This window comes from Eleutherodactylus coqui, chromosome 2 (assembly GCF_035609145.1).
Source record: "Eleutherodactylus coqui strain aEleCoq1 chromosome 2, aEleCoq1.hap1, whole genome shotgun sequence".
Classification (NCBI taxonomy): Eukaryota; Metazoa; Chordata; class Amphibia; order Anura; family Eleutherodactylidae; genus Eleutherodactylus; species Eleutherodactylus coqui.
Window position 1 is genome coordinate 24,450,226 of NC_089838.1, and position 22,834 is coordinate 24,473,059.

The following is a 22,834-nucleotide window of genomic DNA, read 5'->3' on the forward strand; positions in this document are numbered from 1 at the left end:
GCTAGGTAAGTATGACAAGACCTAGCGCATCTTTTGGGGCAAAAATAAGACAGGGTCTTATTTTCAGGCAGATGCAGTATGTACTGTTGCTGCACAGCAGTGTTTCTGGTCAGGAAGCTGCAATCTGCACACTTGAATGGTGCTTTGGTACAATTTCCTGTGTTGCAGGTGGCTGGGGTACCGTTGTGCAGGGGACAGCAATCAAAGGGGTGTTGCCCACTTGTTGTTTTGCTGCAGAAAGCAGACAGCACAGTACATTCTTCAGTGGTCTGGGTTGGTACTGCAGGCCGAGTCCCATTCACTTCAACAGGACTCAGCCAAGGTTGGTATTGCAGGCTATTACACAAAATAGGTAGTAGTGGAACAACCCCTTTTAAGTAGTGTTGCATTCTCATTGATGGCTCTGTATTCATGGTCATTTAGTGCCAAACTATTACCTTGGGCAAGGTGCAGTAGAAAGAAAGGTTGTCCTAATGGAACTTTAAATCACATAATTGGGTTTATACCCCACCCTCCTCCTGCAGAAACAGCGCCACTGTTGTGCTTAGACTGATATTGCAAGTTGGATGGATATATATATATATATATATATATATATGTGTGTATATATATATATATGTGTGTATATATATATATGTGTATATGTGTGTATATATATATATATGTGTATATATGTATGTATATATATATGTATGTATGTATGTGTGTGTGTGTGTGTGTGTATGTATGTATGTATGTATGTATGTATGTATGTATGTATGTATGTATGTATATATATATATATGTGTATATGTGTGTATATATATATATATATATGTGTATATATATGTGTATATATGTATGTATATATATATATAATACGGAAACGAGCTGTAATACCAGACACAATCCGTGGACAGACATATGCAACTGACTCCAGAAAAAGGCAAAGCATTTCTTTCCATTCCTGGACGACCAATCCATAAGCATAGCAGCATAAACTGCAGTGTGTGAGTGGGCCCTTCAGAAATATCCCCATTCGCCAACATTGCTGATCTGGCAGCAGGTGCCAACCCCTGTGTGACCGGCCCAGAGTCCTGTCTATTTTGGATGGGTCAGAATGCTTTTTACAAATCTCTACCGTCCCTTTAAGACATGGCTGAAACTGGTTGTATACAGGCTATTATATTTCATGTTCTCCTCCGATCGTGTTTTCCCCTTCTTCACTTTTATCCGTCTTTGTACATCCGCCTATAGTTTTAATAAGTGAGCTGCTGTGAATGCAGCCCTTTATATATACCACAATAGGTTCTACTTAAGGTTTCGCGCTGCCAGCCAGCCTTTTGTTGGCACTTGGAATCCTCCAGTGGGTCCAATTATCGCCGAGTTCTGTAGTTATATTCAGGATATAAGAGAACGGGCGGCCTGTGCAGGACCGCTCATTAAAAAGACATAATTACAAGCTAATTGTTAAGGCCGTGCGGTTGTCGCTCTTTGTAGCGGGCGACAAAACAAAATCATGTAATAGAAAGCAAATACAAAGTATTGTTGGTATTTAGGCTTCAATTAACACCAAATATTAATAGGGACGAGGCTCGGCATTGTGGAAGAAGAGCCGCGGCTTGGGAATGGCTCTTGCAGACAGTCATTAAGTGTGTATGGGAAGAAGCGCGCGCCTTGGGGTCCTTGTGGCCGGCAGGGTGAAAGGGATAGATGGGGAATACTTTGCTTTTTCAGGTACTTTATCTAATTGAACCTGGAGGTGGATGGATTTCTCTTAGGAGACGCAGAAGCCGATAAAGGAATGTGACATGGACAAACTTACGCTCCATATAGGATATTGGCAATTATGGAAAAGTTTTCTACAACTCTGTAAGGAATGTAGATGGTAGGAACAATTTGGAGGCCATTCAGCTGCTCAAGGGAAACCAGCGTTGTTGCTTAGGCAGGGTTCACGCTGGCACCATAGTTGGCTCCTGCACACACACACACAAAAAAAACATATCACTGGAACCTCCACATAATGGGAAGGAACAGTGCCCGACAGACTAACTTACTATAGCGGGGTCCATCGGGTTATGAGCATACCCCCTGGCATGTTACCAGGCCGTAGTGCAGCATGCTGTTACTTACTTTGGCATTCTGTATCGGAACCACTAGCACAAATGCCTTAACTAGGGGCCATGCCACCATAACTCTGTGCCAGTTATTGCCTATAGTATTGCATGGATGTTTCTATTCAGAGTGTAGAAATGGAGTAATATATGTCACTTGGACAAAATCTGTTAACAGGTCAGGGGTGCATATTTGCCACAGGGACCTAAATGTTAAAATAAATATGAATTCCCCTAAGTAGACATACATTTCTAAAAAGATAACCTGCGGGATGACAGGAGTTTTTAGATCTTTAATTCATATACAACAGTATGTAGTAAGCTCCCCCTAGTGGTGGCTGCAGGCATCCAGGATTTTATTATTTAAAGGGGACTTTCAATTTTGTTTTCTTTTGAATTTGATGACCTTGTCAGCAGGCTAGGTCATCAATATCTGGCCAGTTGAGTTGTGGCATGCTATATAGCCAGAGCTACTGCATGTTGGAACTATCCTAACACTGTATGCTGTGCAGCAGCCCTAGAATAGTACTGCGGGTGCTCTCCCATTGAAGTGAATTAGACAGCCTGCAGTACTAATCCAGACCACTGCATGGTGTTAGGATGGTTCTGGTGCACAGCAGCTCCAGGAAACAGCTGATAGAAGTCAGAGCCCTGCCAATCTGTTATCGATGACCTATGCTGAGGATGGGGCATTGATTAAAAGAAAGCATCCTTGATAAAAGACAACCTGTCGCTGTTGAAACGTCGTTTTTATTTGTGGACTCGATAAAGACGCATCAGAGGGTGTGATTTTTCACTTAGGCCAAGAAATGTTGGATAAGCAGCACACGGTAATCTTCTGTTACCGGTGGACCTCTGGGAGTCTAGGTCCAATTGATGAGCGTGCACCACTTCAGCTTCCCTATTGTATCCTGTAAAAGAGCTGAAATGATCAGCGGCATCACCTTAAAACCAGGAACAAGTCCCCAACACACAGCGGGACTATAAGATCCCGGGGACATTCACATGTTCCATGTCATATGTTGTGTACCTGATCCGATGCAGTGAATGTTCTATTGGGGGGTTTTATGTTGGGGAAACAGGACAAAAAGTGGAAGCAAGGATGAGATCTCATCGCCACACAATTAAAGAAAAAAAGACAGATTTACCCATGGCCGAGCATTTCTCTAGTCGCGAACACAACATGGAACACATGAAAGTTATTATACTTAAAGGCAATTTCAAATCACTAAGCCATAAAAGAATTTGAAAGTACAAATTTATAATAACTTTTGACACTTTCAACACAGGGATAAATTCTTCTTGAGGATTCATGCGTGACTAGGAAGTATGAGAAATCTATAGCACATATATAACACCCTGGCCTGGTGACCCCCTAACACTAATTCATGGACCATCAAACCTTCATATCGTTATCAGTGGACTATAGAAGTATTTATTCCTCTACTCATCCTGTTGTGGTATTCTTTTAAGTGCAAATTAATCCCATCCATGTCTGTGCCTTGTCATAAGTGTATGTATGTGTGTGTATATATATATATATATATATGTGTGTGTATATGTATATATAATTTTATTATGCCTGAGGAAGAAACTTGAGAGGTTGGAAAGCTCGCTATAACCATGTATTTTTGTCAGCCATTAAAAGCTATCAGATCTACAAGATTACTTGGTTTCTCTTGCAGGGAACAATCAAATATTGCTCTACTGGCTAACGCCGTACCAAATTTTTTTTGTTAAGCTTACGTGTCACCCTTTAAATTTTCAAAACTCTCAGCAAAACCCTTTAAACTTGCAGTGCTTGCTTGCTGGGGTTTGTTTGCCCCCCCCCCCCCCCAATTAGAAACTAATTGGTGGAACTGAGATGAAAAGATTGTTGCAGAGACCATATGGTGAACTCAACAGCTATACATTGTACAGGACCTGCATCCCCGTACTACAGCTGTCCGGGCAAAATTAGCATGGCTTGTATATTAGCAGATTGCTCCCTGTCCTGTTTGGGTACCATAAAAAACCTCCAGCAGTCAAGGGCCCCCATAGAAACCCATCCTATCTCGTACATGTAGGCTCTCCGCTCCACCTTGTGCACAGGTTTGGTTTAACCTACAGTTTCTGGTTGGTGCCATGAAGTTGAAAATTAAATTTTCTGCACTTCTTTATTAGCTTTAAATCAATATTTAATGATTCCTAAATGCGGCAGTGCCTTGCAGGGCAGATATAATTGGATTAATGTTGGAGAGCCGTCGGGAACTTTAAAAGGATTAAACTGATTGTCAGCTCTGTAATTAAACCTGCGCAGACAAAAGCTCAGCTAATTCCTAGTGAATCGAATGGGTTTCAAGCACCACTAGAGGATGTGCCTGCAGAATGTTCCTCGTAACTACCAAGCCCCTTCCCCCCCCCCCCCCCCCCCCCACACCATTAAATGGAAAATAGATGGAGTCACCTAATTGATTCAGAGCCCAGTGCAGAACCAGCGCCGGGGCGAGTTACCTCGACAAAGGCCGGTGCAGATACAGCCTTTACGTTGCACCTTGTCTGCTGCTCATTAAGCATCGGCGCGGTGCCTTTAATTGGACAACCACAACTGTGCCTGAGTGGCGCCCATTCTTCGGACACTCATTGTGGTCCTTTTATTTGCTAAACATTGAGGTCTGGCCGTTTTTATGCCATCCCCGTCTACGGAGGAAGCCGCGTCCAGGTTATTATCCCATACTGAATAGATCTTTTTAACTTTGTCTTTCAGAGAAGATATTATTAAACCGATGGGAGTGAAACCGGACGGGACGATGGCGCCGCTGGAAGAAGCCGTACACTATGCGCAGATTGCCGAGCCGGACAGTTCGGATTCGGACTAGACCATTGCCTGCCTGCTGGATTTTCTTCTTGTGACGGATTGATATTTATACTCTTGCTATGTCTGAATTTTAAAATATGAATTTATAACTTGCATTTCCATTCTTACAGGAAGAGCATTTCCCCTAAAAGGGAAAAAAATGCACTTTAATGACTTTTTTTCTCTCTATTCATCCCTTTCTTAGGGCCTCCATAAAGCAGCCGCTTAAATTACGGCTGATCTTGTTGACCTGTGCTCATTTAAATGGCCTTCACCCAGACCAATGCCAGCTTTATTCACGACTAACGTTTGTGCGTTGGCGATAGTCGGATTAATGGCGGCACATGCCCAGTCACACAGGCGGAGAGGTTGCCAATGATTGTAGTTGCCTTTTCTCTGCCGCATGAATGAGACGATCAGTTGATAATTGAGCTTTTACCTAGTTGGAGGTCAACGTTCATGCCTGGTCATCGGGTGGTGTAAAAGGCCCTTTACTTATCTGGAAAAGCTGGGTCACTCCTAATTTGACCACCGTGCAGCTCCCATAGTGGTCACCCACATGCTCCAAATTGGTCCAGTTATCCAGTGAGCCCCTCCACAAATAAACTAGGCAGATTTGTCACTTAAGAAGCCACCCATATGGAAACTCAAGTATTTGCTATGTTGATTGTTACTCGGTAAAGAACCTTGTACACAACCCACTTATCAGCGATCGGCCGACTAAATACTCATTCATCGGTATGCTTAGGGGAACATAAAAATACTTGCTGCTCAATTTGTACATTTCTGTAAATGCTGAGTCGCCCAATAATAACTGTATGGGGACCAATGATCGTGGAAGTCCGATGGACTCCATTGTAGCTATTGGGGTCCATCAGATGCGGTTTACTTGTGTGGTTCCATCCTAGGAACTCAACACAAATAGCTTGAAGCAGATGGGAGCAGAGCCGTAATGAGGTTAAAGAAAAACTCCAGGCTATTTCTAGTACAGGGGTGAGGAATGAGACAGGGATTAAAAGACCACCACAGAGAGTCAGAATGCCATAGGCGAACCTTCATATAGAACATAATGGGCTTTATTTTTTTAAGTACACTAATCAAAAAAGGGCACCTTGTTGTTCATAGCGACCGAGAACCGTGCAGCATTCATTTCATGAAAGCTGCAATTTGGTTGCATTGATTAAATGGGGGAGGGTGGGGGGAGTTTTTCCCATTAGAGGACCTCCTTTTTCAAATTTGCATATCAGCTTTGCTTTGGAGTGGTCCAAATGCTGAGAGCCCACTCCAACTTAGTGCTAGAATGGGGCGGTGTGGTCCACAGTAGCATGCATGACTTCAGGGTGTGAATAGAAAGTTGGGCATGCATGCTGCTGCTCCATGAAAGCTCTTAGTGAGGGAAGCCGCTGATAAGTTATAGATCGAGATACCCCTTTAAAGGGAACCTGTCCTCACCTTTGAGCCCCATAAACTACATTATGAAGTTCAAGTGAGCCGGGTTTTATTCTCACCTGTTGCCCCATTCCTCAGCTGGACCCCGCAAAGCTGACATATGCTCACACCTTGACTCTTCAACCGGCTCTGTGAGCTCACGCTCCCATAGTAGTGCACTCAGAGGCAGCTGAACAGAGTCCATCTGTCTGCATGCCAACTGGGCGGCGGCGACCCGGCCCAGAAATAGGGCATCTGGTGAGTATGAAGCTCTGCTCCCCGAACTCCGTTTTCTCTTCTTCTGAACTCCATGATGTAGTTTATGGGGCTCACAGTTGATGATAGTTTCCCTTTATGAAACTGAATGGGAGGCACTGAAGATTTTTTTTTTTTTGCTGTGCCTTTTTAGGGGAAATGCTCTAAGATACAAAAAAAAAAAAAAAGCAGAAAAACTAGCCGACCTCTGTATTAATGGGATACTTGTAAATGTCACAGATACTCCCATATGTTGCGACTTAATACTGTATTTTGATGTGATCTCACAATCAGTATTTCTATATGTTCTATCATGGATTGGTGTCACTGCTCACAGTGGGATATTAGTACAGGACCACTAAGCCTCAAGAGCTCTATGCATATCCTACACACTGGGGTCTGTATATATATTTACATATACACACTTATGTATTGGTTATTGGGACTGCGTATGGCTGATCAAGAATTGGCAATAAAATGATTTTTCCAGTTTCTCTGTTTTTTATCCTTTTTTTTTGTGAGGATGGCTAAGTGTTGTAGGAACCAAGGACCCCTCAGGCTGAAAACATGGTGGAATTCTGGTCACATCAGCCTTATGGCTGACTTCAAAGGGCCAAGTGGAATTGTAAGACTGCTTAGTAAGTCTTGTCCACACAAGCGTATTTGAGCAGCGTATTATGTGCGCAATTCACATTCAGAACCCATTCATTTCAATGGACTCATTCACGTGAGCATGTATTTTCACGCTGTGTGCAGAGATACGTGGTATGACCTGCTTTAGTGCGTATTACGTACTGCAATAGGCCATTGACGTGAATGGACCAGCCTAAATGGACAGTGAATATGAATGAAACCCGTGTATTCAGTGCATATTTGTGCACCATCTCACACTGTGTGTGTTTTGTGTATGCAAATACACTACCCATTTGCGTTTGCAAGAAAACGCCGGAGCAGCCTGCCAGTTCGGCCCGCCGGCAGTGCAGAGTCTGTGACCACTGACCTTCCCCCTCTGATCTGCGTATAGGATGGCTCACACAAATGCCAGGGGGAAAGGAGAGAGGTTAGTGGTTGGATTGGATATGCAGGTTGGATGAGCTTGAACGCTGCATAGCCGGCAAGCCACATAAAATGAGATGGTGTGCCGGAGTCGGTGCGTGAGCCTTGTGTTCGATATGTGTGGTTTACAGTACAAACCATGTGCAACTACAAGGGTTAATTCTGCAGTAGATCCGCAAGAACTACTACTGCCCAATCCACACAATTTTGGTTCAGATGTGGCTCCTGCGTTCCTGCAGCGATTATGCTATGTGTGAAGGCGCCATTTAAACACATGCTATGAAGAGTAGATTGAATGTTCTTGTCAATAGGGGGCGGTTATCAGATCTGGCATAACTGCCTGTCTGTCACCAGTCCATAACGTGTCAACTACCTGTAACTGCCATAGGGGGGAGCTTTAGCTATACATAAGTGAGTACAGAACAATTATCTACAATGACTCACAGGTGCTGTCCTTTGCCTCATCAGGCTTTTCCAACCAAGCCAGACCACCATGATGACGACTTCCAGCCAATACTTCACTGCAAAGTTTGTAACCGACTTCTTCAGCTCCTGCCTTTTTCAAAGCCCCACCAGTATTTTACCAACCTACAGAAACACTTAATCCTGCTGCTACCCCATCTGTCCGACAGTTTTGTCCTAAAATTGGAGGGTTGCTTTAACCCTGACAAGTGTAGAGTCCTCTTCTGGTTCAGACATGCTTTGCACCCAGCACATCTAAAAAAGGTCCCATTAGGCCTCTTTCACATAGGTTACAAAAACGCATGTATGTGAAGCTCATGGTTTCCAATGGGTTCTTTCAGGCTACAAAACAGCTCTCATGCGAAGGAACTAGAGATGAGTGAGTACCAAAATGCTCAGGTGCTCGTTACTCAAGTCGAACTTTTCGTAATGCTCAAGAGCTCGTTTCGAGTAACGAACTCCCATTGAAGTCAATGGGGCACTCGAGCATTTCTCAAGCTGACCGATGCTCTGCATGGGGGAGGTTGTGTGAAACACCTGAAAACATAAGAAAGTCATGGAAACGCCACAGAAACGGATAGGGAACGGCAGGGGCAGCATGCATAGGTGCATCTGAGGCTCCCAGGTCCCACTATTAAGCCAAATTGGGGGCAAGAGCCTGGCGGTCACCCCCCCCCCCCCCCCCCCCCCTGTAACAATTTACTTGGGACAGACCATAAGCAGCAAGGCACACATGCTGGCACATCTTTGCTAAGCACCACACTAGCTGCAACCAAGGACAATCACCGCCTGCGGGTGACACCGCTGCCTCTTCTCCTGGGTTACATGCTGGCATTGCTGTCTAACCCCCCCCCCCCCCCCCCACATGACCCTGTGTCCACCGCGCACACAAAATTCTCCCTGCGCAGCATTCATCTGCTCTCATGCCACACACTTGCTTGATAGCCACACCATCCTCATGCCCATTTATAAGTGCGTCTGCGATGATCAGGAACGGGAGACACACTGCAGAGGGTTGGTAGGGCTAGGGAGTGACCCTCTTTGAAAGTGTGGGCAATAGCCCACAATGCTGATAAGAATTGATGATAAATTGACGTCCGATCATAATTCCAATCCCGTGCCACCTCAGTCACAAAATTGTCAAGAGCCACAAACGTGGGCATAAAGGGGACTCAGGTGCCAGCACTTCTACACATCTCTACAATGCAGCAGCGCATACTAACACTAAAGATTGGTTTGAAGCAATTGGTTTGGAGGTGTCGCAAAAGTAACCACCATAGGTATACAGTGAATTAAGCTTGAGAAAGGCAGTATGCTGAAACGTCGCTTGCTTGTGTGAAGGGAGAATAAAAGCAATATTGAATTAGCACCATCGATGCTGCTGGAACTCTTTTTCTTCTTATGAGTGTAACCATGTCGGTGCTGGCAGTTGACAGGCGGGTACGCTTATCCGTGATGATCCCCCTCCCCAGCGGCACTAAACACCCTCTCTGACAAGACGCTAGTGGCAGGGCAGGCCAGCACCTCCAGGGTGTACACCGCAAGTTCATGCCACGTGTCCAGCTTTGACACCTAATAGTTGTATGGAGCAGAGGCATCACAGAGGACGGCAGTACGATCGGCTATGTACTCCCTCACCATCTTTTTACACTGCTCCCTCCGACTCAGCCTTGACTGGGGAGTGGCGACGCAGTCTTGCTGGGGAGCCATAAAACTGGCAAAGGCCTTGGAAAGTGTTCCCCTGCCTGCACTAGACATGCTGCCTTATCTCCGCGCCTCCCCTGCTAGTTGGCCCTCTGAACTGCGTCTTTTGCCACTAGCGCTGTCAGATGGGAACTTCACCATCACTTTTTCCACCAGGGCCCTGTGGTATTGCAACTCTCTTGTACCCCTTTCCTCTTTGGGAATGAGAGTGGAAAGGTTCTCCTTATACCAGAAGGGTGTACACCCAGTAATCCGTGTTGTCCAGAATGCGTCTAACGCGAGGGTCATGGGAAAGGCAGCCTAACATGAAATCAGCCATGTGTGCCAGGGTCCCAGTACACAACACATCGCTGTCCACACTAGGATGACTTTCAGGATTCTCCTCCTCAGCTCATACACGCTGAACAGATGAGAGGCAAGCATCCTCCTCCTCCGAGGGTGGTCTGGCTATCAAGCGACATACTGTCATCCCCGTCTCCTGTTCTAACCGCAAAGCTTCGGCCTTTATGCTTAGCAGTGAGCTTCTCAGCAGGCAAAGCAGCAGGATGGTAACGCTAATAACGGCCGCATCGCCGCTCACCATTTGGGTAAACTCCTCAAAGTTTCCGAGGACCTGGCAGATGTCTGCCATCCATGCCCACTCCTCTGTAAAGAACTGCGGAGGCTGACTAACACTCCGCTGCCCATGTTGCAGCTGGTATTCCACTATTGCTCTACGCTGCTCGTACAGCCTGGCCATCATGTGCAGCATAGAATTCCAGAGCGTGGGCATGTCGCACAGCAGTCGGTGCTCTGGCAGCTGAAACCGACATTGCAGCGTCCTGAGGGTGGCAGCATCCGTTGTGGACTTGCAGAAATGTGCGCAAACGCGGCGCACCTTGCTGAGCAGGTCAGACAAGTGGGGGTAGTTTATCAGAAACCGCTGAACCACCAGATTGAAGACGTGGACCAGGCATGGCACGTGTGTGAGGCTGCCAAGCTGCAGAGCCGGCATCAGGTTACTGCCGTGGTCACACACGACCATGCCCAGTTGGAGGCTCAGTGGTGAAAGCCAAACATCAGTCTGCTCTGTCAGACCCTGTAACAGCTTGGGGGCCATGTGCCTTGATTAGTTTCAGCATGGCTTGCTGACGCTTGCCCACTGCGTGCTACCGGCTGCTGGCAATTTGTTCACACTTCTTAATTAAGAGGTGGAGGAGGAGGGAGGGGCTTTGGAGGAGGTGGCATAATACGCCGCAGATACCAGCACCGAGGTAGGACCCGCTATCCTCGGTGTGGGTAGCAAGTGAGTGGTCCCAGGCTCCACCAAGTTCACCCAATGTGCCGTGATGGAGATATACGGTCCCTGCCCGCCAGTACTTGTCCACATGTACTTAAGTGGACCTTCCTAGTAACCGTGTTGGTGAGGGCATGGTTTATGTTGTGGAAGACATGCTGGTGGAGGGCAGGGACGGCACACCGGGAAAAAAAGTGGCAACTAGGGACCGAGTAGTGTGGGGCCACCACCATCATGTTTTTGAAAGCCTCCGTTTTCACAGGCCTGTACGGTAGCAGCTCCAGGCTGATTAATTTGGCAACGTGCACGTTTAAAGCTTGTGCATGCAGGTGTGTGGTGGCATATTTCCGCTTTCGCTCCGTTTGTGTTAGCGACAGCTGAACACTGCGCTGAGAGACATTGCTGGATGGAGTGGAGGTGAGGGTGAGGGTGCAGGCCGGGAGGCGCTCATGCCTGCGTCCTGGGAGGGGGATTGGATCTGTGTGGCAGGTTGTGGCACAGGGGAAGAGGCAGTGGTGTGACCCGGAGGTGGTGAATGGCCTTCATCACACCTTGTGGGGTGCTTGGCCATCATATGCCTGCTCATGCTGGTGGTGGTGAGGCTGGTAGTGGTGGCTCCCCAGCTGATCTTGGTGCGGCACAGTTTGCACACCACTATTTGTCGGTCATCCGCGCTCTCACTAAAAAAGCATCCACACCTTTGAACACCTAGCCCTCTGCATGGAGGCTTGCGGCAAGGGGGTGCTGGGGGAAACAGGTAATGTGTCTTATCATCCTCATCCACAAAAAGCTCTTGAGACAGTTGCCGAAAGTCCCCAGCCTCATCATCCGGACTCCGTGAACTTTTTAAAGGTTGGGCATCGGTCACGACAAACTCCTCAGGTAAGAGAGGAACAGTTTTTTCCCCACTCAGGGCAGGAACCCGAGAAGAGTGCCTGGGAGTCTGCATACAGAGTCAGAATACAGTTGAAACCTACAGTAGGGCATTTTTGGACATGTAGATCACTTCAAGCCGATGGCCTACAGTACAAGCCCATCAGGACACTGCCATCCCTGGTGAGAGGATGTCACTGCACAATACCACCTACACCGGCCCAGAAGGACTCTACACCTGTCAGGGCTAAATCGACCCTCTAGCTACCTATTGCACAGGGTATGACTGATTTTTGAGTGGCCAGGCCAATAATCATTCTATATAGAGCCCTGCTGCTGCTCATCAAATTTACTGAAGAGTAAGTTGGGTACCACAGGGTGCAGTATTGGGCCCTATTCGTTTTAATACATTTATTAATGATGACCTGGTAGAAGGATTGTGCAGCAAAATAGCAATATTTGCAGATGATACAAAACTATATAAAAGGAATTAATACAAGAAAGGACACAAGGCGTAGCAAGAAAATCTGGACAAGTTGGGGTCTTGGGCAGAAAAGTGGCAAATGAGGTTTAACACTAATAAATGTAAGGTTCTGCACATGGGCAGGGAAATGCATGCCACCATTAAATACTAAATGGGGAAACCACTGGGCAACACTGCTACAGTTAACTAAGATCTCCATGTCCTTTTCCATGTCAACCAGTGTCAGGCAGCTGCTGCCAAGGCAAATAGGATCACAGAGTGCATCAATAGAGGTCTAGGAGTATATGACGAGAACATTGTCCTTCCCCTTTACAAGTCACTGGTCAGACCACACAGAGAATATTGTGTCCGGTACTCAAGAAGAACATAGAGCTTGAGCGGGTACAAAGGAGGGCAACTAAAGTAATAAATGGAATGGGTGGACTACAATACCCAGAGAGGCTATCAAAATTGTTTTTTTTTTGTTTATAACAAAAACGGCTGAGGGTCGACCTAATAACTGTGTATAAATGTATCAGAGGACAATACAGAGATCTCTCCCATGATAGATTTATATCCAGGACTGTGACGAGGAGGCACCCTCTGCATCTAGAGGAAAGAAGGTTTCTACACCAATATAGAAAGGGGTTCTTTACTGTAAGAGCAGTGAGACTGTGGAACTCTCTGCCTGAGGATGTGGTGATGGTGAATTCAATAGGAGTACAAGACGGGCCTGGGTGCCTTTCTTGGACGATACAATATTACATACTTTAATCATTAATAACTTCAAGGGTCGGTGATCCGGGGATTATTCCGATTTCCAGATTGGAGTCGGGAAAGAATTATCCCCCTTAAATGAGGAAAATTGGCTTCTACATCATTCGGGTTTATTTTTTGGGGTTTTCCTCTGGATCATCATTGGGGGGGGGGGGGGGGGGGCGGCATAGGCTGAACTGGATGGACATATGTCTTTTCTCAGCCTTACATACTATGAAGCCATACAGTACAGATGTTTCTAGCTTTCAAAAAGGAAAACAAGTTACATAATAAATGGTGGAGATTAGTTTAACACTTCAGCAAATATTTTTATTGAAAGCTTAATAAAGTTTATAATTATTAAAAAGTTCACATTTCCAAAAATTAAAAAACAGAGCGGTTTATATGGTCGGTACCACATCCGGCAGGATCGCATCTCTAAAATAATGGAATTTGCTTGTATTAAATCTTGAAAGAAATTCCTCATAGTTCAAAGATAAAATAGAATGAATATTAGGCACTGTAGTACGCTGGGGCATCAGGATCACAAGGTAACTTCACGCCCGCAGAGATCACTGTTCTCCATCACTTCTGGTTCATACGACGTCTTCTGTAGTAGATTTATTAATACAGTATGAACTTTTTGGGAAGTGAAATCCACACTGAAAGGAAACAAAAAGGAATTACATTGTTTTAAAGGGATTTATAAGATTAGTGCTACCCATGCCTAGACTCGGAGAGGGCCATAGAGAAACAGGTGGAGCCACCAGTGGGCCACGAGCCCCCACATGAGCAATGTTGGCACAGTACAGAGCATACAGATACTGTATGCTATTTGGACCACAGTTGCTAGCGGGGTGCCACAGGGCTCAGTATTAGGCCCCATACTGTTCAATATATTTATCAACGACCTGATAGAGGGGCTGCACAGTAAAATATCAATATTTGCAGATGACACAAAATTATACAATATAATCAATGCAACGGAGGACAATGTACGGCTACAAACGGACCTAGATAAGTCGGGGGCTTGGGGAGAAAAATGGCAAATGAAGTTCAATGTTGATGAATGTAAGGTTCTGCACATGGGCAGGAAAAACGGATGTCACCAATATACACTAAATGGGGAACTGCTAGGAAAAAGTGAGATGGAAAAAGACCTGGGGGTACTAGTGGATTGTAGACTAAACTGGAGTAACCAATGCCAGTCAGCTGCTGCAAAGGCTAATAAGTCTTAGGGTGCATTAAAAAAGGTATAGGGGCGAGGGACGAGAACATTATCCTTCCACTATATAAGGCACTTGTCAGGCCTCACATGGAATACTGTGTACAGTTCTGGTCACCGGTGCTCAGGAAAGATGTTACAGTACTGGAGGGGGTTCAAAGAAGGGCAACCAAACTAATACATGGAATGATGGGACTAGAATACCCAGAGAGGCTATCCAAATTGGGGTTATTTACTCTAGAAAAAGGCAGCTAAGGGGTGATCAGATAACTCTGTATAAATACATGAGGGGCCGATACAAGGATCTCTCCATGATCTGTTTATACCCAGGACTGCGACGGTAACAAGAGGGCATCCACTACGTCTAGAAGAAAGCAGGTTTCATCACCAAGATAGAAAAGGGTTCTTTACTGTAAGAGCAGTGAGACTGTGGAACTCTCTGCCTGAGGACGTAGTGATGGCAAAATCCATAGAGGAGTTTAAAAGGGGACTTGATGTCTTTCTGGAGCAGAAGGATATTACAGGATATAAATCTTAGGTTAATTGTTAATCCGGGTATACAGGCAGGTAGGAACTATTAGGGGTTGATCCAGGGATTAGTCTGATTGCCATTAGGGAGTCGGGAAGGAATTTTTCCCCAAAAGGGCTAATTGGCTTTTGCTTTTGTTTTTTTTTTGCCTTCCTCTTGATCAACAACACAGTAGGATAGACCGGCTGAACTAGATGGACATTGTCTTCATTCGACCTTACATACTATGTAGTGCAGCATCTCAGCCAGCTTATATGTCCATGTAATAAACTGCCTAGTTTATCTATTTAGACACACAGGCAGGGTGAGATGAAATCTAGGCGCAGTGGATTTCGTACGTTAGTCAGTATCCTCCTTTCATCCCTCCTTGGGCCCTGGTTATACTGCAAATTGGCACAGGATTGTAATTGAGTAATAGCCCCACGGTTTTGGAGGTAAAACTCCTGTTCACCCACAAACCCGTGCAGCCGTTAAAGGGGTTTTCCAGCTGCATGCAGTAGCGTGATATAATGGGAGTAAAGCCCTCTAAAAAGAAGGCTTCAGCTCCCATTCATCTCACTTTTGCATCTGACCCAAGTCTGAGCCAGAAGTATAATAGGAGGCAGGGCTCCTATGGATTTCAATGAGAGCGAAGCATTCTATGACACCTCTGACCCCGCTGCACTGACAGCAGACCGGACAATCAGCTGATCATCAGGGTCCCAAGTGACTGGTCCCTCACGAACAGCTATTGATGACCTATCCTGAGGATAGTTAATAGTTGAGCAGAAAACACCTTAGTAGAGTGCACAAACTTTTCTCCAGATTTGATTTTTAGCCATGTTTTGCTTGTTCTATGTAGTGTGGCCCTATACAGGGATCTTCACCCATCAGGTGAACAGGGGTCCATAAATTCCTCATCCATACACTTCAGTAGAGACCGGGCCACATGCAAATGCTGCCACCTCACCGATTAAATGTATGAGAAAATGCAGCTAATGAATTTACAAACATGAATTCGGTAATATATTTGCATGTAGATGTTCAATGGGCCTCCAAAATGAATTTACTGGTAGGCCCTCGGCACAGCAGTCCGACAATGGCTGTATTTCATTAAAGTGGTTTTATCAGTAAAAAAACAAACAAAAAAAAACCCCATCTAAACTTACCTATTCCTTCCGTCTGTCTGTCTCCTTATCACATCTTCTCCTGGTTGAGCTTCTCCAGTGCCCCCAGCTTACTGCAGGCTGGGCCCAGCTTGTTATGAGGGCTGCTTATCACAAATTCCTTACGGCTGGGTCAGTGAAGGTCACATCCCTGTGCTGTAGCTTCACTGCCTAGGAAGGAATTGTAATCCATTTAAGACAGCTCACATGAGCAATCTGAAGATAGGCAGTCCTCCTGCTGGCCTGTGACGTAATGTACATTGGAAGACTGCCAACCAAATGTACGTAACCTCACAGGAAGGAGAAGAATCAGGCAGCTGGAGGTGAAGTGACCCCCTGGACTGCAGGAGACAGGAGAAGGGAGGTGAAGGGGGGACCCGCACTAAAATGGAGCATGCCGCGGGTGTTTTCCCGCAGACGTAATCCGCGCCTGAAGGGAAAATTACATCCGCAGGTATTTAACTACCTACAGGTGTCCAATGCATCCCTATGGGGCGCGGATCACACTGCGGATTTTAAATGACATTTTACCAGAGGACGTGAGGCCTAAATATATCAAAATTTGGTTAAAGTATGCAAGACCTTTTCTTGCGCAACTTGCCCTACCGAGGATGCATTCACATGGGCAATAAAATCGTGCGTCTTTTGTGCCTTGCAAGACACGCAAGAAGATAGAACCCATTCTTTTCAATGGATATACAATTACTGGCGATTTATCGCAGCAATTCTGTAGATGGAAAATAAAAAAAAAAATAAAAAAATTACAGCATGTACTAGTTTTGTGCGACTCTTGCACATCGCAAGGCACATGGATGGAGGAGTGTCCTTGCCCTGTACGATGGGAGCCGCGCACGCCCCGTGAATGCACCTAAATCAGCATATTTTCAATAGCGTTCTATAGATCTTAGTTTATGTACACTATAACTGCGGGCACATGTTTTTTGCATTAAGTGTTACAGAACCAGCTGTAGAACGGCCATAGAGGGGAAAAACTATTTGCCCATTCGGGAGGTTTCACAGATTGAACCAAACAATAAAACAAAACTGCAGTTTTTAATGCAAACTACTTCTTCTCAAAAAAAAAAAAAAAGCCTGCAGTGGATTCAAAAGGGATGGAGAATAAGACCAGGACTTCTACTTCTTGTTGGATCCACTTATGTGGTCTGATCCAGCCTTCTCAGTTCTGGTGTCCTATATTGAAATACCAGTCGTGTACCTGAATAGGAAGGCCTGGATGCACTACATGATTGTATGGCGTATGGGCTCCTGGGGGCCCCGGAACATGGATTGCAGTTTGGCTGTGGGTTGTGGCCCTTTGAAGAGTTAAGGCCCATTTACACGGCCCGATGATTGCTCAAATGTTTGAGTGACAGCTTTGAAGTAGCTACTCAGCTACTTAAAGGGGTTGTCTCGAGAAAGCAGTGAATTTTTTTTGCCCAGTCCCCCTTATTAAGCATACATTACTAATCACCCATGTAAATGACTTTTCTAGCCGGTTTCTACTTACAGTTCCAGCAACTTATAAAAAGTTTCCCCAAGATGGCCGCCGGCTCTTTTCCCGTCGCTTGCTGTAGCCCGACGTGCGCGCTCCCGAGACGCTACCAGCTGTGTCTCCCTGAGAACCAGACGCCCCGCAGCCGCCGACCACGGCACACGCTCTTGGGCCACAGTCACCCACCGCCAGGCCCCCGGGGCCACAGCGGCAGGCCCCCGGGGCCACAGCGGCAGGCCCCCGGGGCCACAGCGGCAGGCCCCCGGGGCCACAGCGGCAGGCCCCCATTCGTCACCCCCGTCAGTCCGTCACCCACCACTTACCTGGGCGGCTGGGCGGCTCAAGTTTCTGCACCTTCCTCTAAGAGAGGATGGTAGCAGAATGGCCGCTCCAGTGCGCTCCCGAGAAGCTACAGCTCGTCTGCGCATGCGCAGAAGAGCTGTAGCGGCGAGCACACTGAAGCGGCTCGTGCTGAGAGCAGAAGACCGGACTGCGTCTAAAAAAGCAAGCCGTCAGCGAAATTAGACGGAACCATGGAGACGTGGACGCTAGCAACGGAACAGGTAAGTGAATAACTTCTGTATGGCTCATATTTAATGCACGATGTATATTACAAAGTGCATTAATATGGCCATACAGAAGTGTATAACCCCACTTGCTTTCACGAGACAACCCCTTTAAAGAGCAATTAAGCGTGCAAATGAAACCTTAGGATCTGAATGCAGATAAGAGCCCTTGGGCTATTAACTGCTTTCAGCTTTGTTCTCCAGCAGGAAACAATGCTATCAGCACTCCCCGCGGAGAGCTGCTGATATGGCTGAAGGACGATTTTTAGGTTGGACTGAATTTAACGATCAGCTAGCAGTGCCAGAAATGTGCATTATGGGCGCACATTTAGACGCAACAATTATCGCTAAAACGATCGCCTTTTTTGCAATTTTCTTTGCGATTATCGCTCTGTGTAAATGGGCCTTTAGAGAGTAGAACCCAACTGCAAAGTTGAAGAATAACATGTGAGAAGCAGAAATCCGCTTTTTGTGTCTCTCTACTTGCTGTGATGACTGAAGGGAACTGTAGGACGTTGGTGTCCAGGGCTGACACTATCCTTGTGGGACAGTGTTAGTGATCGGTGGAGCACCAATTCAGTGCAGATGCAATGCAAATTGTAAGAGCACAACCCAATAAGACGGCAATGCAAATTTCATTGAGAACATGTGGGCTAAAATTTGGAGCGATCACCTCGTTGGTCCAGTGTTCATTCCAGGGACTCAACATGGACGAGCAGCTGAATCTCCTGTAGACTACATAAATTCGGCCTATGCAAAGTGTGAAACCACCCTTGGGCCCCCCTGTCCATGGCCGAGGCGGAATATCGCCAGCGGATATTCCGGGGTATGGGGGTGGGGGAGCTGTCAGATAGGCTCACCACGGAGAATCACAGCATGCCACAAATTAAATCCCGCAAGCGAAGAATCGCTATGATTCTCTGCTCGTGGACATCTGTGCTGCGCATTCCATAGCAATGCTATGTAAAGCTTCACATAGTGCGATTCTCCGGCGAATCATCGCCTGTGGACGGGTAGGCTTAGGTGAGAATTCAATGAGATTCTGCAGGAATTGTAACTGTGACATGGTACAATACCTACTTAGAGCTTTTGAGACTTAATAACTTCATCCATGTCTGTCTGCCAGTTCAGGGCACTCACAAACTTTCTGGTAACCTCACAAAGCTCTCCCAGCTCTGCTACATCTGTGCTCTTTAATGGCTCGTTCTTAAATGGGCCAACAAGATCCCGGTTGATCAGAAGTCGTGGAACATTTGGGCGCACAGCATTGACGATATTGGCAAAGGGTTCAATCTGAGGATATAAAAAAAAGTTTACAACTTTCACCTAATATAGGTCCCAGACATGGAAATGAAAATTACATTTACAATAACACTTTTTTTTGTTAAAGAAAGGTTTAGAAAAGCCTGACCAGGAGTGGAACCTCTCAGACATCTGTGGACACCATTCCTACCAATCAGGGCCTAATAGACAAGTCCAAACACAATCATCTGGCTTCTCACCAGTCCTTGATTTACTACAGAATCCCTGCGTCTAATGAGTCCAGGGGTTTTGTGATCACTGTCATACAAACCATCTTGGCATTTGACCCTGGAGGTTCATTGGTCAACATATGAGAAGCATCTAGTGCCTCCCTCCACCCAACTGTCCATCGAGGACTAAGTGACTGCAAGTCTTGGAGTGCACCGTAAGGACAAAGGAGGATTCAATACTTTAGCTTAGAATTCGTCGTACTGGTTCAGTTAAAAAGACTCCCTGGGAATTCACATTGATCACCTATCCTAAGTATAGGCCAGAAGAGTGTCATTGGTGGAGGACTGTCTTCCCGAATCCCCCCCCCCCTCCCCAATCAGTGTAATCAGACCAATATCTGTGTCTACAGCCCTCTGAGCATTTATGTCCCACCCCAAGACTAGGTGTCAATGTCCCAGAGAACCCCTTTGAAATAAGCATTAGATCCCTTTTAGGACATTTAGCTGAGAGAAATGCTGAGTTTTACATACACCGCGCGCTCCTGACCATGAGATTAGGGAAAGGTGTTGTATTCAGTGCTGCATCCTTTTTTCTATACTTTCCTTGGACAGCAGCGCTCGCCTGCACAGCCGGTTGGCCGAAAACATAGCCTGTCTCATTCATCAGACTTGTGCTGCAGTGCCCTTTTGAAAGGGGTCCTCTATAATGGGACAAGCCCTCTAGTTTGTGGCCCCCGGTACAAAGAGATGATCACTGACTACAGCCTTAAGTAGGATTCAATTTTGTCTGGAGAAGCCATGGCCAGCCACATATTTCATATACATAACTGTCCTGTAATATAAGGGTAATATTACATGAGCGCCATTAATACTGTACTAATTGCCAGGCTGCCGATTCAGCCTAATCGTCAGGATACCGCGAGTGGAAGCCGCTAGCGCTCATCTTATATTAGCCTGGGGATGGCTCAAAAGTCAGCCGGTATGAGAGCCATTCCTACATTGAAGGACAGGAATAGGAGCAGAATTGTTATACTTCTATTACCTTTAATGATGTCCCCATTACAATTAGCAGATCCGCCTTAGGAAAGTCTGTCGAAAAGCTGGAAAACTGTTTTGGAAGGTCTTCTCCGAAGAAAACAATATCTGGCTTAACTACTCCATAGCAGACCTTGCAGCGAGGAGACTTACCATTCATAATGCAATCCTTGTAAGAAAACAGAAGAGGGTTAATAAATGTATAGGACAGAATCCTTATATAAAGAGGGGAGGCGAGGATCTATTATGAGAATTATTCTTTTCGAGACCATGTTGGGGCAACTGTCGGCCTGTGTACACAAGGCCCCCCAACAGAGCACTGAGCGAAAAGTCACTCAGTTGTCGCTCAATATATGTACAATTCTCGTTTATAGAGAATGGAAGCGGGTGGCTTGAACAATCCCCAACCTGCTTCGCCTCCATTCGCTTGAATGGCCATCATAGAGAGAGTTGGTGATACGGCTGTTGGGCACTTTTAAATCTCACCACCTCAGACCATGGCCCCCGACAGCCAGAAACAGACACCTAGCAGCTGGTGTGCACTGCCTTCCTGTAGGGTCTCCCACCATCAGTTCCAAACTGAAGGCGGTACAGAAAGCATTCTTTGTTGAGCTGCAGTACCACACACAACCTGTAAACAGGTGTGGCACTTTTTTTTGGAAGACAAACAGTCATGTTTTTCAAAGCTTGCACAACTTTTTTTTAAAAGAAAAATAGGAGTAGAGAATAGTAAAAGTTGTTATGGCCTAAGATCTCACTGGTCAATACCCGCGCCTCTTTTGGAGGAAAAGAAGTGTAACACAGATGACAAGATGCAGTGGAGAAAGTTCCATGAGCTTCAACAACCTTTTCTGAAGGGATCCCAGCCACTGAGAACAAAAAAAAAGGACAATTTCTGTGAATTTAGGTCACAAACAAGTCAAGGTCATAATAGACATGATCTAACTGGAACAGCCGACTTCATACAGTTCGGCAGCTTTCAGACGACCGTATTTTCGCTTCGTATTTGGTCTATGTTTTGCAGACTAATACAGAACTAATATAAATCAATGCGTCCACTCACATGGCCATATTTTTTCATGGCTTTTTTTTTTTAACCACAGCATGACCCATTTTTCTGTTTTTACCTCTAGATTGCTGTTATTTCCTATTGGGCAAATATGGATCAGTATTCACCTCTGTATATTTTATTTTCTAGTGGACAAATAAAGAACACATACCAATAAAATACAGTTGAAGTTATTAGCAACATGCGGTGGCGTAGGAAGGAGGGTGCGGCAGGTGCAGGCTTCCCCAGGTGCCATCACTGAGGGGAGTGAGAGCTCAGCTGTGGTCCTCCCCACACCTCTACTCCTCCTCTCCCCCTCCTCAGGGTCCTGACAATGGCTGAAGTTCTCCTCACAGCTATCAGCTCGGGGTGTACGGTTCGCTGCCTCCGGCCACTAGGGATGGCTGCAGTAGGCACCCCACTGAGGCGCGTTTGCTTCCTCACAACCAGTGTACGTAGTACTGGGAGCCAGACAGAGGAGAAGCGGCTGCTCTCACTGCTCTGTCTGACTGCACTGCTATGTGCCAGGCAGTGTGAGGACAGAGGTGAGGATAGTAACACCCCGTAGCATCCCTGATCAGGAGTGTAGGGGTTAACACCAACAGGAGCTGACACAAAAGGCTATTGGCTGGGGATGGGGTGTAGGCAGACGCTGTTGTGACCCAGCAAATCATCATTGTTCCCTCCATAAATGTCATACATGTTTGTCTTATGTTGATGCACTGTGTAATCCCATCTTGTCATTTCCAACATGTGTTGCACAGCTGCAGCGCTTGAGAGGTTAAAGGTCTACAAAAATCCAAAGCCTGCATGCAAATGGGTCAGTTATGTCACGTGGTAGGAGAGAAGGTATAAATGTGAGTGCTTGAAAGCGAGAAAGTCTTCCATCTTATCTGCCACCTGAGTTCCACCTAACAGAGCCACATGGAGGCACCTTCAGCCTTCCTGTGGGGAAGATGGAAGAGGAGGAGAGGTTTCCCGTGGTGCTTGTGAGCTGAATGTAAAGAGAGTGAGAGAGTGAGAGAGTGAGAGAGTGAGAGAGTGAGAGAGTGAGAGAGTGAGAGAGTGAGAGAGTGAGAGAGTGAGAGAGTGAGAGAGTGAGAGAGTGAGAGAGTGAGAA

General features: G+C 46.1%; 2 protein-coding genes across 2 annotated transcripts in view; one reads left to right on the forward strand and one right to left on the reverse strand.

Annotated features, from left to right (window-relative positions):
* RIC8B (RIC8 guanine nucleotide exchange factor B) overlaps positions 1–7,104 on the forward strand; it is a 55,048-nt gene extending 47,944 nt beyond the window's left edge. Inside the window, exon 10 of the mRNA XM_066590493.1 lies at positions 4,840–7,104. Coding sequence (XP_066446590.1) covers positions 4,840–4,951 — 112 coding nt within the window. The 3' untranslated portion in view covers positions 4,952–7,104. The remainder of the gene's footprint in view (positions 1–4,839) is intronic.
* A 12,135-nt stretch (positions 7,105–19,239) lies between these two features.
* LOC136610310 (NAD-dependent protein deacetylase sirtuin-3, mitochondrial-like) overlaps positions 19,240–22,834 on the reverse strand; it is a 7,175-nt gene continuing 3,580 nt past the window's right edge. The window contains exons 3-5 of the mRNA XM_066589539.1: positions 21,435–21,535; positions 20,674–20,835; positions 19,240–19,452 (exon numbers count right to left, since the gene is read on the reverse strand). Of these exons, the coding sequence (XP_066445636.1) occupies positions 19,240–19,452; positions 20,674–20,835; positions 21,435–21,535 (476 nt within the window). The remainder of the gene's footprint in view (positions 19,453–20,673; positions 20,836–21,434; positions 21,536–22,834) is intronic.